Below are 21,689 nucleotides of genomic sequence, written 5' to 3' on the forward strand. Positions count from 1 at the left end.
GGATTCTTCTTACCTGAAATCCAGAAATCTGTGTCCTCTCTTAAATACTCATCTAAAGCCTGATCCCATGTCTGCAGCCTACCCTGGGAGCCCCAGACAGTAATTCCTATGTCATTCCACGGATAATCCCCTTGGTAGTCCCACCCTGAAGCAACACAATAAAGAATGTGCTCACCGTCGTGCTCTGCCTGCTTTTCCCTTGCTTGTAAACGGGCTGGGAAGGTGAGCATCTCTGGTATCAGCTCTGTTTCCCCTGTCATCTGGGCCCTGATTCAGCACTGATTGTTTTTGACGGGCTGGGAAAATTCTTTTCTACCCTTCCAGAGTAGAAGTTCTTCCAGCTGGACTAAGAATTAAATGGACACGAGACAGATTAACAGGAGAAAAAGCCAAAGTTTTATTACGTGTGCACGGAGGCCCAGGAATGGCATTGAGGCCCAAAGAAGTGACCAGGGCAGGCAGTTCTTATACATTTTAGACAAAGAGACAATAAATCTGTCAGGCGTAAACAGGACAAAGAAAACTTAACTTTGGGAGCTTCAATTAGTAAGGGATTCTAAGCAAAGTTTGGGCAGGGGTGGTAAACGAGTAAAAAGTAGGGGCGCCTGGGTGGCACAGCGGTTGAGCGTCTGCCTTCGGCTCAGGGCGTGATCCCGGCGTTACGGGATCGAGCCCCACATCGGGCTCCTCCGCTGGGAGCCTGCTTCTTCCTCTCCCACTCCCCCTGCTTGTGTTCCCTCTCTCGCTGGCTGTCTCTATCTCTGTCAAATAAATAAATAAAATCTTAAAAAAAAATTAGTAAAAAGTAACAGGAGTTGTTTATACAACCTTCTCAGCTCTGCGTTTCCCACCTCCGGAGATAAGGGTGTCTCTTCACCTCCTGCTCCAGGGAGGGTACTTTTCACATGGAGAAGTATTTCCTGCTTTCAGGGGGACAGAGGAGGGTCTGAATGTCCTTCTAACAAAGGTTCTTATTTAAGTAGCTTTAATTTGAAGTAATCAATATACCATAGTCGTATATTTGGGGGCAGAACTGCCCCTACAGTTCTGTCCTCTGACACTTCCCTGCAAGTTTCTCATATTAAAGCTGAGCTGGTGACTGAGGAGGGAGAAACCGATTTAGTACGAGGGGTAAGAGATCTACAAAGAGCAGAAAGACCACAGACTAGAATGAGGATGAATAAACAGAAAAGAAAAAATGGGGGGGGGGGGGCGCCTGGGTGGCCCAGTCGTTAAGCGTCTGCCTTCAGCCCAGGGCGTGATCTCAGGGTCCTGGGATCAAGTCCCGCATTGGGCTCCCTGTTCTGCTGGGAGCCTGCTTCTCCCTCTCCCACTCCCCCTGCTTGTGTTCCCTCTCTCACTGGCTATCTCTCAAAAAAAGAAAAAAAAAATGGAAGCACCTTTCCCCACATCCCATTAAACCAAATTCCCTAAACCTGGAAATAGATTGGTCCAATAGAAAATCTGTGCTTTGTTTATCTAATGAAAAATGTTAATCCTTTCTTTTAACTAATTCACATTAGATATTATTTGTCCTGTTTGGTTTACGTAGAAGCAACACTTTTCACCAATGATTGCAGAGTTAGTCAGTGGATCTGGGACATGGTGATTTTGGAATTCCACAGAGGCTAAGCTCTTAACTTCTGACTGGAGTACTTTCAAAGTTTGCGTGGTGGTATTGAATTCTTGTCGCATCACCATAGAGAGATTTAGGATTGCTTTTTCTAATTTATAATCTCCAAACTTTGGGAATGACACCCTTAACACTGAAGAACTTGGAATTATGATATGACAGTGGATTCTCTACAATTTCTTGATGGACATGTTTATGTAGCACAGTTTTATGAACAAAGAAGCCCAAGTTTGTGATTGGCTGGCGTTTAGGTTGGAGTACTTAGGGACAAACGGAGCCAGGTATCCAGGTCTGCATTGTCCTGACCACGTAGGCGGGAATACTTTGTAGACCTTGTTGCCACATAAAATAAAAAGACCAGTGTGGTTTATAGACAAGGATAGGTTGGAACCTGGTACTTTCAAAGTGTGGAGTGCTCCATGACCTTTGATAATGTTAACATTCATACAGCTCCATTTTTCATGTGGTCCTGTCAGTATAGGAGAGTAGCTGATGTAGGAGGCCTATAGTTTGTTTCTGGCAGTGATAAAGCTTAGTTTTGTTACCTAGCTAAGTCAGTCCAGAATTTTGATTGACCCAAATATAGTTTGTGGAATTCAGTAGTCTAACAAGGGGGGTAGCTGAGATATCCCATGTTGTACAGGGTTGATCTGTAAAACATTTGGTGATTTGGCAAATGTCTATGCTAGAATTATTTTTAATCTCCTTGCTATGTTTAAAGATACTACGTTTATTTTTTTTAAAGATTTTATTTATTTACTTGAGGGAGACAGAGAGAGAGAGTGAGCACACAGAAGCAGGAGGAGCGGCAGAGGGAGAGAGAGAAACAGATTTCCCGCTGAGCAGGGAGCCCCACATGGGGCTCGATCCCAGAACCCTGAGATAATGACCTGAGCTGAAGGCAGATGCTTAACTGACTGAGCCAACCAGGAACCCCAAAGATGCTATTTTTAGTATAAAACCACCAGATTCATTTGCAATAAAGTTTTGGTTTATCTCTTAGGAGAAGTCCAGTGGCATGTCTGTCTTCAATGCAAAAGGGAAATTTTTCAGTTATTGCCTTTATTCTGACAAGGGACAGTCCTTGAGCTTCTGTAGGGATTTTCTGGAGCCCAAGTAGTTCACCAGGTAAAAAGGCAGAGTGATGTTCTTTTGGCTGTGGATACCATACCTTGGAATCTACCCATCTACCATGTTCAGACAACCAGGTGTTCACATCTGCAAGCATGAAGACCACTTCAGGCTCTTTTGCATCATCTAGATGTTGACATGGTCAATAGTCAGACTGATTTATAAGTATGGCCACAGTTTGATAAACTGGTTTAAGGAAGTGTTTGGTCTGTGCCTGACCTACTGAAAAAGAGAGGGTTAGTAAGAGCAAGACACAGGTTGGAAAGGAGCCCATAGTGGAGACTTAAAGAGAGGGGAAGTAGGATAGACAAGCACTCTCGTTAGCCTTCCAACAAATAACCTATAAACGGGGGGAAAGTATTAAAAAGTATATATATATGTGTGTGTATATATATATATATATATATGGTACTTTGTTAGTATTATATATAATATATTATAATATAAATATATAATATAAATAAATTTATACTGTATAATAATATATAGTAGATATTATATATAAATTTAGATTACATATAAATATATAGGAATATAAATATATATAGGAGTGGTGCCATTGCTTCTGGGACCTGGGACTTGAGCCTGGAAATCCTTTTTTCAGGTCACCTGCAAAGGATGGTCTCCTAGTTGTCTTGCAGGTGTTGATCTGGGTCTATTTTGGTATGGTTTGCATGAATCCAGAGGATTTCTCTTTTATTCTGGTGGCAGTGTAGGTGATCAGCAGCACCTCACTGAGCCCTTCCCAGCAAGGTGCCAGCTAGTATTTTCTTCTAAAGACCTTGATGTAGACCCTCCCGGATTGAAAGGGCCCATCAGTTGGTGGAGGCCATGCCTCTTTTACCTGTTGATGATATGCTTCATGTATACTAGTTAGCCTTGTATATAATTAGTCATAGCATCAAATTACTCAATCCCTGAATGAAAAGTTTAGAGGTGCCAGTAGGCATTGCACAACCAAATACTATTTCAAAAGAGGTCAATCCATGCCTCCTATTTGGAGTATTATCAATAAGGGCCAATGGCAATTCTTTTGACCATTTAAGTCTGGTTTCTTGACAAATCCTTCTTAAGCTCCTTTTTATGTAAAGATTTTACAGTCCACTTGCCCTGATGACTGAAGATGATATGGGGTATATGATTTTTTTTCTATTATGTTCAGTTAGCCAGCATTTAGTACAACATAAGTTTTTGTTGTAGTGTTCAACAATTCTTTAGTTGGGTATAACACCCAGTGCTCATCCCAACACATGCCCTCCTTAATATCCATCACCCAGTTACCCCATTCCCCCACCACCCTCCCTTCTGTAACCCTCAGTTTGTTTCCCAGAGTCCAGAGTCTCTCATGGTTTGTGTCCTTCTCTGATTTCTTCCCATTCAGTTTTCCCTCTTCCCCTATGGTCCTCTGCACTGTTCCTTACGTTCCACATAGGAGTGAAACCATATGATAATTGTCTTTCTCTGCTTGCCTTGTTTCACTTAGCATAATCTCCTCCAGTTCCATCCATGTCGATGCAAATGGTGGGTATTCATCCTTTCTGATGGCTGAGTAATATTCCATTGCATATATGTACCACATCTTCTTTATCCATTTGCCCGTTGTAGGGCATCTCAGTTCCTTCCACAGTTTGGCTATTGTGGACATTGCTGCTATGAACATTGGAATGCATGTGCCCCTTCCTTTTACTACATGTGTGTCTTTGGGGTAAATACCTAGTAGTGCAATTGCTGGGTCATAGGGTAGCTCTATTTTTAATGTTTTGAGGAAACTCCATACTGTTCTCCAGAGTGGCCATATCAGCTTGCATTCCCACCAACAGTGTAAATTTGGGACTTCATCAAGATAAAAAGCTTTGCACAGCAAAAGAAATAGTCAGCAAAACTAAGAGGCAATCCACAAAATGGGAGAAGATATTTGCAAATGACCTTATGGATAAAGGGCTAGTATCCAAGATCTATAAAGAACTTCTCAAACTCAACACCCAAAAAACAAATAATTCAGTCAAGAAATGGGCAGAAGACATGAACAGACACTGCTCCAAAGAAGGCATACAAGTGGGTAACAGACATATGAAAAATGTTCAACATCACTAGCCATCAGGGAAATTCAAATCAAAACCAAATAAGATATCACCTTACACCTGTTAGAATGGCAAAAATTAACAAGGCAAGAAACAACAAATGTTGGCTAGAATGTGGAGAAAGGGGAACTCTATTACACTGTTGGTGGGAATGCACGCTGTTACAGCCACTCTGGAAAATAGTATGGAGTTTCCTCAAAAAGTTAAAAATAGAGTTACCGTATGATCCGGCAATTGCATTACTAAGGATTTACCTCAAAGATACAGATTTAGTGAAAAGAAGGGGCACATGCACTCCAATGTTCATAGCAGCAATGCCCACAATAGCCAAACTGTGGAAGGAACCAAGATGCCCTACAACAGGCAAATGGATAAAGAAGATGTGGTTCATATATGCAATGGAATATCACTCAGCCATCAGAAAGGATGAATACCCACCATTTGCATCGACATGGATGGAATTGGAGGGGATTATGCTAAGTGAAACAAGTCAAGCAGAGAAAGACAATTATATGATTTCACTCATATGTGGAAATAAGGAATAACATGGAAGACCATAGGGGAAGGGAGGGAAAACTGAAGAGGGGGGGAATCAGAGAGGGACACAAACCATGAGAGACTATGGACTCCAGGAAACAAACTGAGGGTTTAAGAGGGCATGGAAGTGGGGAGATGGGGTAACTGGGTGGTGGGTATTAAGGAGGGCACTGGTGTGATGAGCACTGGGTGTTATACACAACTAAAGAATCATTGAACACTACAACAAAAACTTATGTTGTACTATATGCTGGGTAACTGAACATAATAAAAAAATATATTGAGATCATACCATTACATTTTAAATCAAATTAAATTTTAAATTAAATTATTTAATTTTTAATTATAATTATATAATTATTATATATTTATACACAATGCTTTACATATTATATTTAAATATATTTGTATGTAATATATTTGTATATAACATATTTATGTATAATATTTTATATTATATTTATATTATATATAATTTATATATAATAAATGTTATGTAATATATAATAAATATAATTATAAAGAATTTTAAGTTTCAATTTTGAATTACATTTTTTGAAAAACTTTGAATTAAATATTTTAAATGTAGCTTAAACAATTTTAAATTAAAAAATTTTAAATTTATTGTGAAAAATTGATATTTAAGGAATATAAATATTTATTTAATGAATAATTTCTTGCTCATTATCCATACTGAAATAAAAAACATTTCATACATTTGATGCCTATCTTCTTTCCTTCCCTCCAGAGTTGATTCATTAGCCTGATTCATCCTGATTTTGAGATTAAGTATTCCTCTGTACTTATATTTCTGGCGCATTATAAATTTCCTCAAAATATGTGGAATTGTTTACATATTTTTAACTTAAATATTACATATTTGAAGCACTTGTGCAAACTTGCTTTTCTATCACAGAGTCATTTGTGAAATATTCATGTTAATCAGTGTCATGTAGTTTATTTTTTACAGCTATATTGTACTCCACCTTACGACCACACTATTTATTTTAGCAGTTTCTTACTGAAGAACATTTATGTTGCTTCTAATTATTTTGCAGTTATGAATAATTCCATTTTTAAAAATCTCTACATATTGTCTATGTGTGGGTCAGCGTCTCTAGGATGTGTATGTATATCTCTATCTGTATCTCTATCCCTACCTCTATCTACCTACCTACCTATCATCTATCTATCTAGAAATTGCATGGTCAGATCATAGATATGTTCATTTTTGACCTTACAATATATTGTTACATGGGTCTCTAGTTTACAATTCCTCTGTTAGTGTGAAAGAGTTTCTGTTGCTTCATTCAGGCAACACTTTGTGATATCAGATGTTTATGTAATTGTTCAGTGAGTGCGAAATACTCATTCTATGTTTTTTGTGTATATTTCATTGTCACCGTGTTATCCATTTTCCTCATCATAAGTGGTCTTGAGTGGTCTTCATATATTTGAAACAATGTTTTTTTCTTTTGTAAATTGCTCTTTCTTACCTTAGGAATAATTTTTATTCATTTGATTTGCGAGAATTCTTTACACATTCCACCTTTTATTCTGTAGAAAGATGTTGCAAATATCCTCCTCAATGTTGGCTTTTTACATTTTTAATGTTTTCTTTTCATGAATAAAATTATATACTTTTAAAATAGCCGGGTTTGTGAGATTTTTGCTCTGTATTTTTTTTTTATGCCTCTGAGAAAATAGACAATGTGTATATTGGTCTCTGCCCCTATTTCCTGGCAAGAAGCTCCTGAAACCCTAGTAATTTCTTGGTTCCACTGAGGCAACTCTGGGTGGGCTCCTGGATGGCTCCTGGATGGGGGCTCATCCCCAGAAAGACGAAGCCATGATTAGGAGATTGGAATTTTCAGCCCCACCCCCTATCCTCCAGAGAAGGGAGAGGGCTGGAAATGGAGTTAATAATTGATCATGCCTGTGTGAGGAAGCCTCCATAAAATACCAGTAATACAGCATTCAGAGAGCTTCCAGGCTGGCAAACACATGTACAGCAGGACGGTGATGTACCCCACCTCCAAGGGGACAGAAGCTCCTGTACTTGGGACCCTCCTAGACCTCCCAGTCTTCATCTGTCTGTTCTTCTGTATCCTTTATTATATCTCTTAATAAACTGGTAAATGTTAGTGTTTCCCTAAGTTCTGGGAGCCTCTAGTAAATTAATCAAACCTGAGAAGGGGGTCACGGGAACCTGTGCTTCAAAGTCAAAATGAATAAAAGTTGTGGGAACCTGGGGACCTACTGCCTGTGACTGGCATCTGAAGTTGAGGGGCGGTCTCATGGGACGGGAGCTTTAACCTGTGGGCTCTGACACTGTTTCCAGGTAGATGGTGTCAGAACAGAGTTAAGCTGTAGAACACCCATCTGGTGTCTGTTAATTCTTATTGATGTGGGGGAAAAACAACAAACACCGTTTGGGAACCAAAAGTGTTAGAAGGGAGGTGTTCTATGTTGGTAGTAAAGTAGACACATAGGAAAGAAACACAGGAGGAAAGAACTGGGTTTTCCCACTACAATGCCTTATTTAAGAAATCTTTCTTTATCACTATTTCTTATAATTTTTCACTATATTTTCTTTATATTTTATAGATATTTTCCATTTTTATATATTTGTATGAATTTTATTTTCACCATATAGATAACCATTTGATTGTCATAAAAGTCATTATTCCCTAAAAATCTCCACTACCACTCCAATGATATAGCAAGTTTGCATATTTTTTTTGTATCTAAAACTAGCTCACAATTCTGACCCATGTTCTAGCCATGGATCTCTGTGAGATTATCCACTATCTTTATTACTCTAGTTGTATGATCAATCATGCTGTCTACCAGTGTTTATTTCTCCATATAATTTTTAGAATGAGTTTATCACATTCCACAAAGGCAAAACAAAGCAAAGCAAAGTGTGATGTTGGAATTTTAACTGGTATTGTATTAAATATATATAATACTATTAGGGCAATTTTCATCTTAGTGATATTTATTCTTCCATTATACCATGAACATATGTATAGATCTTACCTACTTAGATCTTCTTTAGTATCTTTCGATTAAGTTTTTAATTTTTTTTCAATAAAGTTTTAACATTTTATACATAAATACCTTGTTTATTTAAAAATTTTATTATATAGCTTATGTATTTTGCTCTTTTTTATAACAGCATTTTTTAAATCTTTTTATCTTCTGTTATTTTTAAAGAAGTATAGAAATATTGATGTGACAGTTTGCTGTACTCTTATTATTTGTACTTTTCTACAAGGAATATTTTTATGCATATATTGTTTTCTTATCATCCCATATTGTTAGCTAGGATGCCACAAGCAGTTACCCAGATCAGAGGGCTGAAAGCTATCAGCAGGAGGGAGGATGGGGAAGAGACAAAAGCAGGGAGAAAGCCCAGCTAGGTGTTTCACCTGATAGCCCCTTACATGAGCCACTGAGAGCCAGACTGCAGATGAGGACCCGTGCAGAAGGCCCTGAGTTGTCCCAAAGTTACCTTTAGCTCATTATAGTACCAAGGTTTCCTATGGGGGGGGGGTGTCTACCATTTTTTTGAGCATAGTATTTATGCATTAGCATGTTGGCATGCTAGGCATGCACAGTTGAAACAAAGTGCCCAGGTAATAGGATATGCATAAGTTCCTTTAATGTATATGCAAGCTTCCTGCCCTTACCCTTAAGGCACTGAATAAAAGCTTCCTGTAATTAAGCCCATGGAGAGACAGTGCTTTGAGAGCTATCTCCCTGTCTCCTTACTTGTAACAAGTAATAAAAAGTTCTTTGTTTTCAGCACTTCCTTGGGTTGCACTGCAAGCTGCAAACTCTTTGAGTTTAGTTACATTATCTCCTAATGCTAAATTCTTAGATATTTGAACACTATGAAAGAATGTTCTCACTTTACATTCTAATTCATTTACACACCATAAAGCATGTACTGAATCGATGAATCATCACATTTTTATGCATAATCAGTATGCTGATTTATTTTCATACCAGTGAAGCATGAGTGTCCAATTCCATGCATCCTCTCCAAAACTATTTGTTAGGCACTCAATGTTCGCCAATCTGATATGAATGACTAAATTGGATACACACCCTTTACCATAAAAAAATGAGGGGTTTTTTTGATGATTAGTAATACTGAACATATTTTCAGGTACTTTTTGGACATTTGTGTTTCTTTTCTGGTGTGTGTATTGCCTGTTCCTGTCCTTTGTCCAACCTTTTATTGGTGTGCTTGCATATTTTTTTACTGATTTATGAGAACTGTTTTTCTATATTCCTTTTTTTTTTAAAGATTTTATTTATTTGACAGAGAGAGACACAGCGAGAGAGGAACACAAGCAGGGGGAGTGGGAGAGGGAGAAGCAGGCTTCCCGCTGAGCAGGGAGCCCGACCTGGGATCATGACCTGAGCTGAAGGCAGACACTTAACGACTGAGCTGCCCAGGCATCCCTGCTTTTCTATATTCCTAGTGAATGTATTGTAATTTCCCCCAGTGGATCACTTTCCTTTCTGTCTTATTTATGGTGCTGTTTTTTACATAGAATTTTAACTTTTAAATTAGACACATTTATCAGTTTTTTTAAAGATTTTAAAAATTTATTTAGAGATAGAGATACTGAGAGAGGTAACACAAGGAAGGAGAGTAGGAGAGGGAGAAGCAGGCTTCCTGCTGATCAGAGAGCCTATGTGGGGCTTGATCCCAGGGCCCTGGGATCATGACCTGAGCTGAAGGCAGACGCTTAACGTCTGAGCACCCAGGTGCCCCACTTTTATCAATTTTTGAAAGGAAATCAATAATGTACAAGGTTCTGTCTCTGCAAAGGGCTGCAAGGTAGAGGGAAAAGAGCAAAATTTGCACTGTTTTAATGACTTCCCATGGATCTCAGCAGTGTTTCCTCCTATCCCTTGAGATTATAAGGACATAGGAGACAGATGAGTATATGACTCCAGAAAACCAAATCCTTGTCACTAAACATTTTTTTCTGTTGAGATGATACCAAATCAATATAAATCTATTGAAATCTAATAGCCATGGCTTAGAAATGATTCTGCACGATATTACAAGCATGCTGCTGGTTTTTTACCTGTCCCCAAGTCAGATTAATTGATGTTTGGGTGCTGCCTTCCCTGCCTGGAGGCAGAGGCATGACCCAATGGCATCTGAGACCCATCATTGTAGGAATCAGTGAGCTGGGCTTCTGAGTAGTGACCTCTCCTTCCACAGCTCAGCCCTTAGGACAAACATCACCCACAAGTAACATAGAGGACGTTCTCTGTAGGATGATATGGTTAGCACTCATCACTGTGCATGTCTTATCCGATTGCTTAACATCACCGGGAAAAGCTGTTTGCAAACTCTCAGGTGCTATAAAGTGCTGGTGAAATGATTATAAATGTATGTTTTGGCTCTAGATGCTGATGGGGGATGCAAACATATCAGATAGAGACCCCATTCTCAAGAAGAATTCAGGGATATGTTGCATAAAGTAAAATAAAGATAAAGCACAAAGTAGCCAGTCCAAAGTAGAGCCCATAGGCCAATTCAGCTTCAGAGAAAAATTTCTTCTCTTAAGGGAGCAAAGGAAAAAAAACCCCATAGAAACAGAATAGCTTCATACTGCATAGATATTTGAATGCAAGGACAAAGATAGGTTTTATCCTGAATCACTGAAGGCCCTTGAGAAAACTTCATTTACTGATAGTGTGACTATATAATTCACCATCCAAACTGGGACACACTTGAGATTGAAAAAAAAGAGTTTATGATAATTTATGCTGTGACAGAAGGCATAATCAAAACTGTCCCTGGCAAATAAGGATGTATGAAAACTCTATTAAGTGGTCATAGAAAATTATTTCTTAGAAGATCTCTAATGAAGAAGAGAAGGAGGGATAAACCAGGAAAGTGAGAGGCAAAAATGGCCAACGACACACACACACTTTAAAATAAATGTATGTTCATGATGAGGTTGTCTACCCCTCTAGTAAGGCATTAACATGAAGAGAGTTGGGAACTTCCTCGATTCCTGGAAGTATCTGTCTATGGTCTGCAGGTTATAAAGACATTCAATTGTAGACATTCCTTCCAGAAGCTCGGTTATTGATAGAAATGCTTTGTTCTTGTGGATTGCTAGGACATTTGTAAATTGAGGGAGACTCAAGTCTTGCAGGATTGTGGTCTCTATAGGTTAACTATTTCTTTGTCCTTTAGGGCAGCCAGGAGTGCCTGAGGGATGTCACATACAACCCATGGGGGAGTTGCGGGGTGTCAGTTTCTGCTTTATCCTCAGCTTGCCTCCTGTTACCTCATCATTTATATAAACACACACACATTTAGTCTCTGTATATTATTTGTACACCAACATGCATAGGAATAAACACATATTTATATTTGCAACTACGTGTTAACTGGCTTCACCATTTTCTTATGATTTATTCATTATGTTTTTCTTCAAGTTCTGGAGAATTTCAGATTCTCCCCCAGTGTTTCTGCCGCTGTCAGGAGAGAGGGTTTTCCTTCACATGCTTCTTCTGGCTTCAGTGAGCCTTCCAATTAATTAGTTTACTTTTGGAAAATCTCATCGTGGTATTGTACACTGACTTGAACCCGATGTGAACTCCTGTCCTTGCCCTTCATCTACTGAAAGTATAGTAGAAAAACTTTTTGAAACAGTAATAAACAGTAATAAAAACCTGGAGCCAGGGAGTTGCCAGGAGCTTAAAGAGCCCCTAGAGGGCTCACTCACTGTGAGTTGCCCTGGCCCTGGCATCTGGATTTCCCACACTTAGACTTCCCTGGCCCCTGATTGGTTGCTCTAATTATGTGGAGCAATGCAGAGCTCCCCTATTCCTCACCAATGAACTCCTTTCCTGGAGCTATTTCATAGTCAAACAAATCAAGACATTAAGCAGAACAAAGGAGTCTTAAACAGAAAGAAAGAAAAAAAAAGGTAAATAATTTGAAAAAAAAAAAAAAAACACCACACCAAAGTCCAGATTTCCCCTCTTTTGAAGGAAGCTATGACTTACAAAGGACAGATATCTTTCTTATTTATGAATATATAGGTATCTTATTATTAAGGGTCCACCAGGTTACAGGTCTTCTATCAGGCACATTCTTTACACTGTCTTACTGACTGAAGCAGTATAGGAACAACACTGTGAGATATGTTTAAGATCTATTTGCTTATTTGAGAGTGAGGGAGGGGCAGAGAAAGAAACTTCAAGGACACTCCCCACTGAGCTCGGAGCCTGACACAGGGGCTCAATCCCAGGACCCTGAGATCATGACCTGAGCCAAAATCAAGAGGCCACTTAACCAAATGAGCCACCCAGGCCCCCTCCCCGTGAGACATTTTTGTCATTATTCATACATTATAATAGAGGAGACAGATAAACAAAACTAAAAAAGAGTCACTTTATGTTCCTTTCACAAGGATGCACAGAACCAGGATTACATTCTAGGTCTAACCATAGGCTCTTAAAAGCAATGGGATACACCAGGGATCAGCAAATTTTTTCAATAAGGGCTAAGGGCTAAATATTTTAGGCTTTGGAAGCCACAAGGTCTTTGACTCAACTACTCAACTCTGCCACAGTACTTGAAAATAGCTGTAGATAATAAAGAAATGAACATGGATGCATTACAACTAAAAAGTTAGAAACATTGAAATTCGAATTTAATTCCCATGTGTCATGAAGTATTCTTTTTTTTTATTTTTCTTCCCCAAAATGTAAACATATAAAACCATTCTTAGTGGGACGCCTGGGTGGCTCAATCAGTTAAGTGTCTGCCTTCAGCTCAGGTCATGATCCCAGGGTCCTGGGACCGAGTCCCACATCAGGCTCCTTGCTCAGTGGGGAGCCTGTTTCTCCCTCTGCCTGCCACTCCCTCTGCTTGTGCTCTCTCTCTCTGACAAATAAATACATAAAATCTTTAAAAAAAATCTTAGCTTGCAGGCTATACAAAGCAAGCAGAGGGGCAGATTTGAGCTCCAGACAATTTTGCTGACCTCTGGGAGCCTGGCAGGATGGCTTGGTCTTGGGCATAATTAGAGAAATGTGAAGGTATCTCTAAATTATAGCCCAGAACAGGCTGAATTTATGTGGGGAGAAGAAGGGAACAAGGGACTGGGGCCCAAGGTCCAAAACAGGAGCTTTGAGGCCTTCCAGGTGGCACTTGCCAAGGAGAATAAGGGAGAGATCAAAGTAAGCTTTCCCACAGCCATGTCATTCCTTGTTGCTAAGGAGCCCTATTCCTAGCTGGGAACAGCTGCCCTGGGTCCCATAGAAGGAGTCAGGGAGCAGCTGCTACTCATCATTTGTCACAGGACCATGTAGGTGGCAGGAGGAGGTCCCCTCATGCCCAGGTCCTGTCTCAGAGGCTGAGGGCAGAGCCCAAGGCCAGGATAAAAGGGCCTTAGTGCCAGAGCCCCTCCATGCACTCCTGTCCTGAGGTGCTGACGACGTAGTGCTGTTGCCTGTGCACTGGTAAGTGTCCCGTGGGACCAGGACCAGGGCCTTTCACAGAGGGAACTCAAATTAGAGCAGAGCGGCAGATGGAGTGGGGATTTGGGGGAAAAGGATACATTAGGTTAGAGGAGGAGGGTTTGAGGAAGGAGTGCAGGGAGGGGTCTAGCACCACATGGGCACATGGGGAGAAGAATCAGATGGTTATGCCTTTGAGCCCTGGAGAAAGCAAATGGATCTGCAGTATGGTGTGCCACTCAAGATGGGGTTACTGAAGCACAGACACTGGGCTCTCCTCTGAGTTTTCAGGAGGGAGCTCAGCTTGGAAAACACAGCCCTGGTCCTCTCTGCAAAGGAGGGTTGTGGACAGAGACCTCAGGCTCCTTTGAGCTTGTTAAACCTGCCTATCCATGAGTCTGGGAATGTGTTTGCAAACTTCCTGTGTTGGCAAATCACCTTGCCAACCTATCAGCATGAGGTGGTGGGGAGAGGAAACCTGGGTTCCAGACTGAATCAGTGGGCTGGGTCCAAGTCCCAGCTTTGCAGGAGCTGAGAGGCTCATTAGTCTCTTTAATAACATGAGCTTACTGAGGCAGGCCATCTCCAGGATCCTTTGCAATGCTGACCTCACAGAACAAAATCATCTTGGAAGTTATGACAAAAGGCAGCAATTACTATATGTTTCCTTTAAGAAATAATAGCCCCTCAAATGCCTATTAATTGAACAAATTCAGGGCATGGTTGGACGAGTTCCATCTTCATTTACGAAGCTTTAGACCCTTGGACATGTTTAGTAATATGGTTTGGTCTTAGTTTACTATCTTGTATACTGGAGGAAAGTGCATGTCTGACTTACAAGGCTCCACTGAGGACCCAAAGAGATGATGCCAGAGTACGGGAAAGTCATGCAGTTGCTGGATTATAGAGATGTTTCTATGTTTCTATGATTATATGGGATGCTAAGAGGGTGAGAGGGGCAGGAGGGCTCTACGTCCTGGGTCTGACTGTGTGACTCTCTCCCTCAGCTCCTGACCCCACCAGCCGAGATGTCCTGCCAGCAGAACCAGCAGCAGTGCCAGCCCCCTCCCAAGTGTCCCGCCCCCAAGTGCCCCCCCAAGTGTCCCCCAAAGTGCCCCCCAGTCTCTTCCTGCTGCAGTGTCAGCTCTGGGGGCTGCTGCGGCTCCAGCTCTGGGGGTGGCAGCTGCTGCAGCTCTGGGGGTGGGGGCTGCTGCAGCTCTGGGGGTGGCGGCTGCTGCCTGAGCCACCACAGGCCACGCAGGTCCCACCGTCACAGACACCAGAGCTCTGGCTGCTGCAGCCAGCCCTCGGGGGGCTCCGGGTGCTGTGGAGGGGGCAGCAGTCAGTCGTCTGGAGGCTGCTGCTGACGTGGACCCTGATCCCCTCTTCCCCTGACCTCCCTGAATGGTGGAGAGATCTGAGCAAAAGCTTGAGCTCTGGCCCAGAGGGTCTTTCTATCCTGGTTTCCACAAGCCAAAAACATCTCTCTAAAACTCATTTCCTGCCCTCCTTCCCCCTGTCTGTGACTGCCCTGGGAATCAAAGCATAGACCTCATGTCCCTCTGCAACTTATATTATTACATTTTGTTGTCGAAATTGAAACAATAAAATGGAATCTGCTCACTAACTTAACATGGACTGATTTCATTTCCTGTTTTTGTCACCATTGTTCTCTTCCCTGTCCTCTGCTGGTGGCTGCAGAGGCATCAGTAGACAGAGGACAGGGTCAACTACAGGAAGGACATTTTTCATATTTTGTATGTTTGCAATTTTCTGTAATTCTTTGCTTTCCCTGTTATTTTTAATTTTTTTGGAAGATTTTATTTATTCACTCGAGAGAGAGACAGAAAAAGAGAGAGAGCATGAGCAAGGGGGAGAGGCAGAAAGAGAGGGAGAAGCAGACTCTCCCCTGAGCCGGGAGCCTGACATGGGGCTCAATCCCAGGACCTGGATATCAAGACCTGAGCCCATCATGACCTGAGCCAAAGGTAGATGCTTAACCATCTGAGCTACCCAGGGGCCCCTGTTTTCTCTTTTAACAACTGCCCTGAAGCAGCATTAATTGTGAACATTGTTCTTTCATCTTTTGGTTCCCTTCAGATGTCTAACTCTGTCCCTCAGTCATGGCCAGGAGACAGACATTGTCCTCCTTCTTCCTACCATTATCTCCTCACTCCAGGGCTTCCATTCCCCACTCTGCTCCTAATCAGTCTCCCTCAGCTTAAATATACATACACACACACACACACACACACACACACACAAATGCATATATGCAATAAACCCTTATTAAGTTTTAAAATCACTTTTATTGCTGTATAATTTACACAATAAAATTCACTAATTTTTAAATATACAGTTCAATGACTTTTGCCAAATATATGCAGTTATGTAACCACAAATGCAATCAATGCATTTAAAATTTAGTTGGTGGCTAAATATTATTTGGAAAAAATCTAAACAGTAACACAAAATCCGTAATTTATAAAGGGAAATGTGGATATATGAAATCTATGTGGTTAAATGTGGAAAAAACAAATTCTAAATAGTGGAAAGCACTACTAAAAAGATGTAAAGATATTGTCTTTCTTAGTTTGGTTTATTTCATTTAACGTAATACCCTCTAGGTCCATCCATGTTGTGGCAAATGCCAAGATCTCATTCTTTTCTATGGACAAATAGTATTCCATTGTGTGTGTCTATGTATATATGTATATACATATATACGTCTTCATTTTTATACATTCGTCTATTGATGGGCACTTTCACACCTTGGCTATTGTCAAAATGGTGTGATAAACATAGGGGTGCATATATCTTTTTGAGGACTCTCCATATTGTTTTCCACAGTGACTGTACCAACTTATATTCCCACCAACAGTGCATGAGGGTTCCTTTTTCTCCACATCAGTCGTGTTGCCAACACTTGTTATTTCTTGTGTTTTTTATTTTAGCCATTCTGACAGGTGTAAGGTGTAAGGTTTTGATTTGCATTTCCCTGATAGTGATGTTTTCATGTATCTGTTGGCCATCTGTATATCTTCTTTAAAAAAATATCTAGGGGTGCCTGGGTGGCTCAGTCGTTAAGCGTCTGCCTTCAGCTCAGGGCGTGATTGTATTTTTAATGTTGAGTTGTACAAGTTTCTTATATCTTTTGGTTATTAACCCCTTATCAGATATATCATTTCTTCTCCAATATATCTTCTCTAATTCAGTAGGTTGCCTTTTAATTTTGTTGATTGTTTCCTTTCTTGTGCAAAAGCTTGATGTAGTTCCATTAGTATTTTTGCTTTTGTTTCCCTTGCCTTAGGAGACAGATCTAAAAAAAATATTGCTATGGCCAATGTCAGAGAAAATACTATCAGTGTTATCTTCTAGGATTTTTATGTTTTCTGGTCTCATGTTATGTCTTTAGTCCATTTTAAAAAGATGTATTGTTTATTTTAGAGAGAGAGAGAGCACGCAAATGTGCAGAGGAGAGGGTCAGAGGGAGAGGGAGAGGGAGAGAGAAACTTCAGCAGACTTCACACTCCACTCAGAGCCTGACATGGGGCTTGATCTCACCACTCTGGGATCAGGACCAGAGCCCAAACCAAGAGTCAGATGCGTAATGGACTGTGCCACCCAGGTGCCCCTGTCTTTAGTCCATTTTGAGTTTATTTTTGTGCATGGTGTTAGAAAGTGGTCCAATTTTATTCTTTTATATGTAGCTATTCAGTTTTCCCAGCACCATTTATTGAAGAGACTTTTTTCCCATTGCACGTTCTTGCCTCCTTTGTTGAAAATTAATTGACCATATAAACTAGGGTTTATTTCTAGGCTTTCTACTCTGTTTCATGGATCTATGTGTCTGTTTTTCTCCCAGTTTTGATTACTACAACTTTGTAGTCTATCTTGAAAGCTGCAATTGTGATACCTCCAGCTTTGTTTTTCTTTCTCAAGATTGCCTTGGTTAGTCAGGGCTTTTGTGGTTCCCTAAAAATCTTAGGATTATTTGTTCTAGTTTTGTGAAAAATGCTGTTGGTGTTTTGATAGGGATTGCCCTGAATCTGTGGATTACTTTGGGTAATATGGATATTTTAACAATAAAACTAATGTAACATTGTGTGTCAGCTGTACTCAAATAAAAATTTTAAAAGCCTTTAATACTTAGTAATAAATTAGTAATTTTGAATTATTACTACCATTAAAAAAAGATAGAAGGAAACAAAATCAATGTCTTGAGAAACTCAAAGCTTTTCCTCTAAGATCAGGTATTAGGCAAGGATGTCCCCTCTCACCATTCCTTTTCAACACAGTACTAGAAGTTCAGCTAATACAATAAGATAAGAAATGTTAATTAAGGGTATACAGATTGGGAAGGAAAAAATAAACTGTTTTGTTTGCAGATTATTTGACAATCTATGTAGAAAATCTGAAAGAATCAACAAACAAACCTCCTGGCTCTAAGAAGGAATTATAGTAAAATTGAAGGATACAAGTTTAATCCACAAGAGTCAATCATTTTCCTATATACCAGTGAACAAGTGGCATTTGAAATTAAAAATGTAATTCCACTTACATTAGGACTGCCCTATAATAAAATACTAAGGTGTATATCTGACAAAATATGTATGAGATCAATATGAGGAAAACTATAAAACTCTGATGAACAAAATCAAATAAGAACTACATAAATGGAGTGATATTCCATGTTCATGGGTAGGAAGAATCAATATTGTCAAGATGTCGGTTCTTCTCAACTTGATCTATAGATTCAATGCAATCCCAGTTAAAATCCCACAAATTATTTTTTGGGTATCAAGAAACTGCTTATAAAATTCATATGGTGAGGCAAAAGATCCAGAATAGTCCACACAGTATCAAAGGAGAAAAACGAAGTTGTGGGACTGACACTACCCAACTTTAAGACTTAGTATAAAGCTACATAATCAAGACAATTTGACATTAAAAAAATAATAGATAATAGATTGATGGAACAGAATAAAGAGGCCAGAAATAGACACCCATAAATGTAGTCAATTGAGCTTTGACAAAAGAACAAAACTAATACAGTGATACAAAGATACTCTTTTCAACAAGTAATGCTGGATAAAAGGGGCATCTACATTAAAAAAATTAATCTGGACACAAACCTTATATCTTTCACAAATATAAACTCAAAATGGATCACAGACCTAAATGTAAAATGAAACATTTTAAAACTCCTAGAAGATAACTGTTGAAGAAAACCTAGACTAACTTGGATTTGGTGGTGAGTTTTTAGGTACAACACCAAATACACAATACAGGAAAGAAATAAGTGATAAACTAGACTTGATTAAATGGAAAGTTTCTGCTCTGCAAAAGGCAAAGTTAAGACTGATAAAACAAGTCACAGACTATCAGAAAATATTTGCAAAAGACACGTATGATGAAGGACTATTACTCAAAACATATAAATAACTCTTAACACTCAACAATAAGAAAATAACTCAGCTAAAAAATGGACAAAGGACCTTAACAAACACCTCACCAATAAAGATATACAGATGACTAATAAACATATGAAAAGACACTCCACATCATATGTCATCAGGGGAAGGCAAATTAACACAACAATGAGATACCACGATACACCTATTAGAATGGCCAAAATCTGGAACACTGGCAACACCAAATATGGATAAAGATATGGAGCAACAGGCAGTCTCATTTATTGCTGGTAAGAATGCAAAATGGTATCGCCACTTTGGAAGATGGTTTGGTGGTTCCTTACAAAAGTAAATGTACTCTTACCATGCGATCAAGCAATCTTATGGTATTTAACCAAAAGATTTGAAAACTTGTGTACACACAAAAAACTGCACGCAGATATTTAGAGCAGCTTTATTCATAATTACCAAATCTTAGAAGGAACTAACATGCCCTTCAGGAGGTAAATGAATAAATAAACTGTGGTACATCCAGACGATAAAATGTTATTTGGTACTACAAAGAAATTAGTTATCAAGCAATGAAAAGACATGGAGGAACTATAAAAATATATTACTAAATAAAAGAAGCCAATCTGAAAAGGCTATATGCTATATGACTTCAGCTATATGACATATGGAAAAGACAAAACTATGGAGACCATGAAAGGACAGTGTTTTTTTGAATCTTGAAGATGAGGGTGTTGTTGAAAGATAGGATAGGGGAGGTATGAGTAGGCAGAACACCGAGGATTTTTAGGGCAGTGAAAGTGCTCCATACAATACCATAATTATGGATACATGTCATTATACATTTGTCCAAACCTACAGAGTGTATTCCAAGAGTAAACAGTAATGTAAACTGTGGATTTGGGATGGCAATGATGTGTCAATATAGGTTCACGGATTGTAACAAATGTACCACTCTTGTGGGGGATGTTGATAGTGAGGAAGCTATGCATAGATGGGCATAGGGGGTGTGTGGGAAATCTCTGTACCTTCCTCTCAGTTTTCCTATGAATCTAAAACTGCTCTAAAAAAAATAAGGTTTAATAAATAACTTGGGAAAATAGATTACAAATGACAGTTATAGGACTAAAATCCCTAATAAATATAAGGTTCATATAAATTAAGAGTAAACAAGTAAATATTCCTATAAAAGATTTGGAAAAGCCGTGAAAGATGGATTCTTAAAAAAGAGAAAGAGGGGCACCTAGGTGGCTCAGTTGGTTAAGCGTCTGCCTTAGGCTCAGGTCATGATCCCAGGACCCTGGGATAGAGTCCCGCGTCAGGCTCCCTGCTCAGCAGGAAGTCTGCTTCTCCCTCTCCCTATTCCCCTTCTCATGCTCTCTCTCTCCCAAATAAATAAATAAAGTCTCAAAAAAAAAAAGAGAGAAGAAAGAAAAATAATAAATATTTACAATTACCACTGAAATTAGTTTGGAAAAACACCTCTACCTTGCTCTTACAGAAGAAGCAGAATTCATTTTTTAGGAGAGAGCATTCAGATTTATAATACATTTCAAAAATTAGCTCACAAAATTCATTGTTGGTACAAAACTCACCAGGTGATGTGCAAATGGTCACTCATGCTTTGTCCTGAGAGTGCAAATTAGCATAAAGATTTGGGTTATTCATTAATCCATTCAACGAATATTTATTGGGGTAGATGAATTAAGCTTAAAATGAATGTACAATTCATAACGTAACATAAACATTGCTATAACGTTGAGTCAAATGAGTTAAAAAAATAAAAATGAAAGAAAAGATGCATAAGAATGTACACTGCAATAATTCAGAAGTAATGGGAGAGCCCAGCACAGCTGAGACAAATATGAGGTAAATATAAAAATAATTAGTAGCAAGACTCAGAAAATGTAACTTTAAAAGATGCTGTTTAAAATAGTAACTGAGTTTTCACCTAGACTCTAAGAATATTGCTTCGTCATTTATAATTTAATTTAATATGATTTAAAGGGTTTATAGAGATGGAGAAAAAGCGAAGATTGCAGATTTGGTTGGTGCTGGCTCTGGAGCACAGAGAAAGAACAGTTTCTCAGTCTGCGTTGCTTCTGGCTAGATCTCAGCAATGCTTTCTTCATTCCATGAGATAATGAAAAGTTAACAACTAAAGGTGCTGGGAAAAGAAGTTTTGTGGGTGCAGTCTTTTAACCCCCGCTCAGCGCCTTGGGCGTGGGACACTTCCTCACCAAGAGATAAAGAGGCTGGCACCTGGCCACCCCCACTGTTGCATCTCTGCTCTGGGGTGGTGGGGGGGCAAGATTCCTTCACTGCCACATGAGAGCAGTGGCCACTGGCCATGGGGGATCAGTGCCCACT

General features: G+C 39.5%; 1 protein-coding gene across 1 annotated transcript; it reads left to right on the forward strand.

Annotated features, from left to right (window-relative positions):
* The first annotated feature begins 14,924 nt into the window (after positions 1 to 14,924).
* On the forward strand, positions 14,925 to 15,263 carry LOC148109235 (late cornified envelope protein 1B-like). Its single transcript, XM_087865766.1, has one exon. The coding sequence runs from the start codon at positions 14,925 to 14,927 to the stop codon at positions 15,261 to 15,263; it is 339 nt and encodes a 112-aa protein (XP_087721892.1).
* The last annotated feature ends 6,426 nt before the right edge of the window (positions 15,264 to 21,689 follow it).

This window comes from Ursus americanus, chromosome 12 (assembly GCF_024610735.1).
Source record: "Ursus americanus isolate L20-20 chromosome 12, mUrsAme1.1.p, whole genome shotgun sequence".
NCBI classification, from domain to species: Eukaryota; Metazoa; Chordata; class Mammalia; order Carnivora; family Ursidae; genus Ursus; species Ursus americanus.